The 7791-nt window shown below is 41.3% G+C and overlaps 1 protein-coding gene across 1 annotated transcript; it reads right to left on the bottom strand.

Moving 5' to 3' along the window:
- Positions 1-205: 205 nt before the first annotated feature.
- On the bottom strand, positions 206-7513 carry ARPC5 (actin related protein 2/3 complex subunit 5). The gene is made up of 4 exons (XM_087827647.1): positions 7295-7513; positions 4916-4987; positions 2769-2945; positions 206-1545 (listed from the first exon to the last, which is right to left on the bottom strand). The coding sequence occupies exons 1-4, from the start codon at positions 7436-7438 to the stop codon at positions 1483-1485; spliced, it is 456 nt and encodes a 151-aa protein (XP_087683773.1). The 5' UTR covers positions 7439-7513; the 3' UTR covers positions 206-1482.
- Positions 7514-7791: the final 278 nt, after the last annotated feature.

Genomic DNA, 7791 nt, shown 5'->3' on the forward strand with positions numbered 1-7791 from the left:
GCATCACCCAAAGGCTTCAGCAGGGCTCTGATGTCATAATGACTCTCCTCTTCTCTGCTACCTTATCTTTGAATAAAGTTTTAGAAACAGTCTGCACCAAACTTGTTCTTGTCAAGAGTACAACCACCTGGTGGTAAAACAGGAAACCTTTCCCTTTAAATAACTATACATTCATAAATACCAAAGAAAGAGTTAGAAAAATAAATTATTCAACACTGACATTTTATTTTTTTGAACTTTATCATTTTTACAAAACAAAAGGCAGGTATCAAAAACAGCAGAGTTTACAGGATTTCTGCACCAGTTTTCACATAAGCCAGTGATTACGAAACTGGTGTTCAATGTAAATACTAAACACAGGCTGATTTCCCTCTTGGTCATGTGCATTTGGGGGGCTGGTTCTGGAGCTACTGAATAACAACTTTTTATAAGCACCAGTCATTTTCTGAGAACTGATTTGGTTTGTCCAACAAAGTAAACACTTTTTGCTGTGTGGCATTTTCTTCTTTTAAAAAACACTGAGTTAAAATATAGAATGTGTGTTTGGATCTGAACCAAATCTTTTGAGATCCCAATTACCCTGAAGAACACTGAAGACATTTATAGGGCATATTCAATACTGGTTATATACCTCATCATGTTAAGGCAGCTACTATAGTTCTAAGAAAAATAGCATTTCATCCAGAGGCTGCCCAGAGTTTGAACTACATCATAGTTTCCATGTCCTTTCTGATGTGGAGTAGTTTTCCCAAATACGGCCATATTATTGAAACAAAAGTTTTATGCTCATGCCCAATTTGCTCTGGTATTTTATAGAAACATAGCGTAGAGCAAGACTCCTTGCTCTGGACCCTGGTGACCACAAAGAAATCGAGAGGCCATGATCGTTGGATGCTGAGAGGAGAAGCATACTTAAACTCACATAATCTGGAGGCAGAAACAAAGCTGGAACTTGGGAGCGGTGTTCACCTACGACTAATTCCAGAAAAACATTTTGCTTAAATAAGGAAGGTATGGTCCAGTTTTGCAATGTTAACAGCTGCCAGTCTCTCAAACATATTTTTTATAAGGATCATTTCCTGGCTAGCAACGAGTTAGGAAATCGGCATTAAATTCTCATCAAATTTATCACTATTAGTCAAAAACAAAACACAGAAAAACAAAACCCACCAGCCCATAGAGGTTAACAATTGCACAGTTAAACCTGAATGTAAATTATACTATGTACAGACTGGTATTCACATCACTGAAATGGTTTTGCGAGCATGACACGCTCCTGTTGAAAAATCCCCTGTACATCATCTCAATTTTCATGAAAGGAAAACGGACACATAACTTTCTTCTTTACAGATATGAAAGAGGAAGCAAGAAGGCAAAGCTGAGAGAAACAGATGCTACCCAAAGGGCCACGGTGGCATTTGGTTGTTTTGGTCTTTGTACCAGCAACTTCCACACCCACAGAGAGGTCCAGTTCCTGCTGGACTACACGGTTTTCCTGGCAGTCAACACTCGAACAATGGACCCCACGCCTCCAGCAGCAAGCGCCTGAAAACAAACCAAATGTAAATGTTGATGGCAACATGAAGAATCCATTCTCATACCAAGTCAAACATTTTTCTTAAAGAAGGCTGTGTGCAGCTATTGATTTTGAATTCACTAATTTTCATAAATATTTCTTGAGAACCTATTACACACCAGGGACATTCCATGAGACACAAATTTATATTCTAGTATGTTGTTTTCACTCAAACACACAGACAATAACTGCTGAAAACCTGAGTTTGGGGAATTGTAAGATGTTAGAGAATATATCCCTTACCTGTGGTTGGTTCTATTTAAATGTTACATTGTTCATATTTACACCAGCTTAAAAGTTGGGTATTAAACATTATTTTACCCTTTGTTGCTTAAAGCTAAAATGCCTTCTACCCATTTTTCTTTGACGGATAGTGTACTAGCATCTGCTTACATGGCAAAATAAAATGCATAAAAACTGTAAAAAATCTTTAAGAATACTTGATCCATCCCCGATTTTTTAAAAAATTGTGGTAAAATATATAACACAAAATGTGCCACTTTTAACCATCCTTAAATGTAACATTCAGTGGCACTAATTACATCCACAATACTGTACAGACATGGCCACTACCTATTTCCAATACTTTATCAGCCCAAACAGAAACTCTGTACCCATTAAGCATTAACTCGTTATTCTCCCTTCTCCCCAGCCGCTAGGGACCTCTAACCTTCTGTCTCTATGAATGTGTCTATTCCAGATATTTCATCTAGATATTTCACTGTGGAATCGCACAGTGTTTGTCTTTTTGTGTTTGGCTTATTTCGCTTTGCATGTTTTCAAGGTCCATTCATGCTGTAGCATGGATCAGAACTTCCTTTTGTTCGATGAAAAAAATTTCTATTTTATTCCATTGTATGTATGTAGCACATTTTGTTTATCTGCTAACCTGTCAATGGTTGTTTTCACTTTAGGCCGTTGTTAAAGAATTCTTGATTTTTATTACTCATTTTCTTTTCAAAGTTCAAGATTATGTTTACTAAACAATAATCATTAAATAAAAGTGGTGCAAATTAGACTCTCTTAAGACTAAGACTAGTAAGCCTAAATCTAAACTTTCATTTTCAGGCGTTTATTTGTAATAACAAAGATTTGTAACCAAGAAGTCAAATTATTTAGGCAAGAGGGGCTGGCACTGTTATTCTCTATCGTAAAGGAGCCAAGTGCTATAGCTCTGTAATTCCTAACTTACCTTTTCGTGCCACTGCAATAACACCGCACTGCTATTGTCAGAGGGGCTCTCGAAGCCTTTATAAATATACTTCATTAGGAGATCCACACCATTCTTGTCCAGGGATTGAACTGCCTTTTCAATATCATTAGCTTTAAAAGAGATGAGCACCTTCAAGACAATGCTGCCCGCCCGATCCTGAGGGTAAATAAATAACAACATTTAGACATGTGTGTGGGGTTACAGTTTGCTTGCAAAGGCCACCCTAGAAGGTGACATGAAAGAGGAAACCTTGGGGATATCTGAGGGAAGTATTTCAGACAGAAGAAAGAATGAGAGCTGTTAGTGTGTGTTTAAGGAACAGCGCAAAGACCTAAGGTGGCTGGGGCGGAGCGGTGGGAGGAGAGCAGGACAAAAAGTGAGACAGGATATGGGGAGACAGATCATATAAGCCCCGCAGGCCACTGTGGGGACTGTGGCCTTCATACAGAGAAATGACATAACCTGTCTTACATCTGAACAGGCCCAGTAGGCTGCCATGTTGGGAATAAGCTGGGGCGGGGTGACTGGTACGAGGACAAGGCAGAAGCAGGAAGATCAGTCAGGAAGTTATTGCAATAACAGAGGCTGGTTCTGGCTAGCACGGCAGCAACGGGGGTGGTCAAAAGGGGTCAGCTTCTTGACATATTTGAAGGTAGAGCTGAAAGAAGATTTACTTAGAGATAGATGTGATAATTTACCAATTTATTCAATCCAGATTTCAAAAAATCTGCTTTGAACCATCCTTCAGAAATAAGTTATCAATAAAACTTACTTTAAGGGTCATGTCTATAGTCAAGAGACTACAGATGTAAGATATAGTGACCTTCATTTATAATGATCTTTTTTCTTTTTTTTGATAAAAGATTGTTCCAACAGTAAAGTTATTTTTTCCCCATCAAGCCAAGCAAAGGGAACACTAAATTTACCCTTTCAATAATGGTCAGGATTTTACAGAATGTTTCTACCACCTATTGTTACCTTCAGTTTAAAGACTTTCCAATTACCAATTTAGAAAAATGTCCTTGCCTCCAGAGCTATAACCTCCTACCCTCAAACTGATTCAAAAACCACTCATACAAAAGCAGAAGGTGGTAAAATGAAAATTTCAGTGATGTTCCTCACAACTTTTAAAAACCAAATAAATATTTCCCCTTATAAAAGATTATGTTGCCTAGATAATTATCATGCACTTACCTAGTTATTACTAGTATTCGACTAAGGAGATTCCAGGGGCTCCTAGGATGTATGAATAGCTATGAACAGTGGGGTCGATGCTCTAGGCTTCTTTTTAAACACTAAATAACAATGTAAATAGGTTCTTAAGAATTATTGAAAGACTGCTGCCGGGAATGTAAGTCACACAAGTTTTCTGAAGGGCAATTTGGCAACACCATCTGTAGCAAAAGCCTTAAAAAAAGTGCACTCTAAAATCCAGTGCTTCGCTCCTAGGAATTTATTCAAAGGATATTAAGAATTTACCAAAAATTGTTCACTTCACTACTATTTTTAATAAGAAAAAAGGGTCAATAATCTAAATACATGACTAAAGGAGATAAGTTACATAGAAACTGCAGCCTATCTATATGCAGACATCATGTACATTGCTATACAACTGAAAAAGGTTATAAAATTCTATTTTTATTAAAAAAACAGCAACAGTCATAGAAAAACTGTGCGCGTATATAGCGACACCAAAAAGTAATAATCATGATCTGGAGGTGGTGGGATTTGGGGTGATTACTTTTTTATCCCTTATACCTGAGTTTCCCATAATAAGTATTTAATACTTGTATAACTTCAATAAATCTTTAAAAAGCAAGCAAGTAGATCTGTTTACTTTGTAAAAGTTTTACTTATTCTTCAAGCCTTTCTTCAAATTTGTCCTGTGGCCTCCTCTAAAAACACACAGAAATGATCTGTCATTTGAACTTAGTGTGCCTACCAGGCAGCATTATCATAACTCAATCTGACAGTGTTATTTTTCACATGTAAATTTTTAATCTACCAAACTGCATTGTAAGCTCTTCTGTATCAAAGAGCAAATAGTTAAAATATTTGTTGATTGAGTGACACTGCAGAGGATTTGTGTAAGAATGCTAAGGTATCAGCAGAGATCAGTGACTCACCTTCACGGCCTGACTCTTGGTGTTGATAGGGGGGTTTTTCAGAGCTGCCTGTAGGGCAGCTGTCATGTTTCCTGTGGTGGAGGTTAAGGGGATAGCAGCAAAAGGCAGCCCTCAGGAAAGCACTGCAACTCTCAGGAACCATTGGTTCTTATGACTTGACTTTATGCATAGAAAGGAAAATCACTATGGTCATCATGTTCAATATTGGAAAATTCAGTATGTTGGTTTCAAGTATGTCAATCAAAGATAAAATACTGACAACAAAAAAGAACATTAGATTTTTTTTTTTTTTTTTAATAAAGACTGTTTGCTCCTTGGTTCTAATTATCAAATGAACACCTTGCTAACCTCTCACTTTCTAATAAGACACATATAGAAATATTATTCAATGATATTTATAAAAACCTTTAAACTATGTATCATATTTATTAGGGTCCAAAATAAAACAGCCTAACTTCAACCAAAACATGTCTTTTTATGTGATTCTAACTGGAAAAACAGAGATCAAACTTTTGCTAGAATTATATTCTATATTAACTGCAATGCTAGTAGAAAATGATGGTAGATTACTCTAGCAATCTCAATGATATACATTAGTAATTTCTCAATGTGGATGAAAAGAGGCATTATTGAACACATAATTCAATGACCCTTAGGTGAGGACTTAACTCTCTGTGTTGGATATTTTCTCTCATATTTCATAAGGGTTATTCAAACTGTCTTAGGCCATACCTATTAAATTTAGTCTCTCTTTGAAAGCACCAGTGAGTTAGCATGTATGAGACCCGGAAGGCCAATCAGACTGTCAGAATGTACAGTCATTCCCCTAAAAGGAAAACCACACAGAGCTCACTTGTTCCTCCATCTGTAATGCCTAACATTTGTCTCTTCTGGTTCTAACAAGAGCAGAAGAGAGACTATCTTTATAACCAGATCCACTATATGGATACAGCAGAACCATTTAAGAGTCATCTCATATCTAAATTAAGTTAGTTTCACAAACATCATTCATTCACCACAGAGAATGTTGTTAGACAGAATAATGTTCACTACTTATTTTCCTAAAGAAAAAAACAACAACGTATGGTTGGTGGTAAGCTGTTATTTTCAAGATTTAATCGACTTCTAGAGAAGCAGGCCTTTTGTAGACTGGTTCATTTTTAAGACCCCAAACACTTAAGTATTTAAATAATGCAAAGCAGCAACAGCTAATTGTGAAACTTGTGGAAATCAAAGAAACATCTGTATGTTGATAAATGTTAATGGCTGTCTTTTAGGTGCCTTAAAGGACAGATATGGTTCCTATCAAATACTGTCACTCATCTATTTCCCCATTAGAATTTAATAGGACATTGACAAGGAAAGTCTACAAAGCCTTCCTTATGAATACACCCAAGAATAATTAGAAAAGAGTGGATTCAGTAATTGAGAATCTCTAAACTACAGCTTTGGTATTGCAACATTTACATTTTTCAAAATAAAGACCTGATGCAAATATTCAGTTATGAATATTCAAATATGCAAAACCAAACCCCAGGAACTGACAGCCACATTTTCACTAAAATGGTAACGATTTCAGGATTATAAAAATGGGTCTGCTTTGTACAAATAACTCATCTTCTATTTCATTCATTGGGGTTTACTTTAAATATTTCCAGGGATTCCCCACATGCATTCCATCGTTCTTTGCGCAGCGGGAAAAGCCTCCAAGCTTCCTTCTCGGAGTTTTGGTTGTTCTGTACTCATGCCCCTTCCTCTAGCTAACAAATTTCTGTGCAACCTGTATTTTGCCAAATACCTTAAAAAAATTTTTTTTAGAAAGCCCAGGCTGGAAGGACAGAGGGCCTCATTCTGCAAACCGCCCACCTCTCCCAGCAAGGAATAAACTATCCTAACGCTACCAAAACACCACCATCACAACAAAAACAAAATCACTAAAGAAAGATGCCCATTCCTCCCCGCCAGAAATGTCTGGAGCTAATGTGACCCCAGTAAACAGTGTTCCGGGAGGAAAACTTCAGCGCCCGGCTCGGCCCTGATCCGCCCAGGTGCCGTCCCAGCGCCGCGAGGGCGCGGCCGGCACAGCCAGGGTCCCGGGGGCAGCGCCGGGCGCAACCTGAGGAATCCGGGCGTGGAGGGTGCGCCCCTGGGCAGGTGTCCAAGGCGGGCCCCGGGGTCTCGGGCGCCCGGGTGAGAACGGAGAGCCCTGCCCTCGGGATGGGGGATCCCCAGACACCGTCCCAGCCGCCGGCCGCTGGGGTCGCTCCGCGCCGGTCCCCGGGAGGGCCCGCCCCCTCCACCCTGCAGGCGCGGGGTCCCGGGCCGGGGCCGGGCGGGGTGGGGTGGCGTGGGGTGGCGTGGGTGGCGAATGCAAGGATATTGCCGCAGACAGGAGTCCACCTCGCCCTCGTCGGGCCCGGCCTGCCCGTCGCCCCCATCTTCCTCGTCCACGAACTTGTTCTCGTCGTACTCATCCACGTCCACCTTCCGGAACCGGGCCGACGACACCGTGTTCTTCGACATCCCCGATCCGGAGCGGTGGCAAAGGCCTCCTCTAGGTGCTGTCTTACCCTGGCGAGCCCAGCCTGCCAGGAACCCGCAGCTCGGTGCCTTCACTTCCCTCTTCCGCTCTGGGGCGTCGCCGGCAGCCCCGGCTCGGGCGGTTCTGGGCCTGCGCGCTGGCCGCGCTCCTTCCTCCCCAGGTTCTCGCCCAGCTCCCGCCTCCCACGCCGCCCCTGCTCTCCCCCGGGGCGCGCGCGCGGGGGCGGGAGCGCGCTGGACGCAGGGCGCAGGCGCGGCCTCTCCGCAGGGCAGGGGCGGGGCGGAGCGAAGGGGCGGGGGCGGGAGGGGGCGGGACGGGAGGGAGGGCACACGGC

The sequence above is a fragment of the Miniopterus natalensis genome, chromosome 19 (genome assembly GCF_054644295.1).
Source record: "Miniopterus natalensis isolate mMinNat1 chromosome 19, mMinNat1.hap1, whole genome shotgun sequence".
NCBI classification, from domain to species: domain Eukaryota; kingdom Metazoa; phylum Chordata; class Mammalia; order Chiroptera; family Miniopteridae; genus Miniopterus; species Miniopterus natalensis.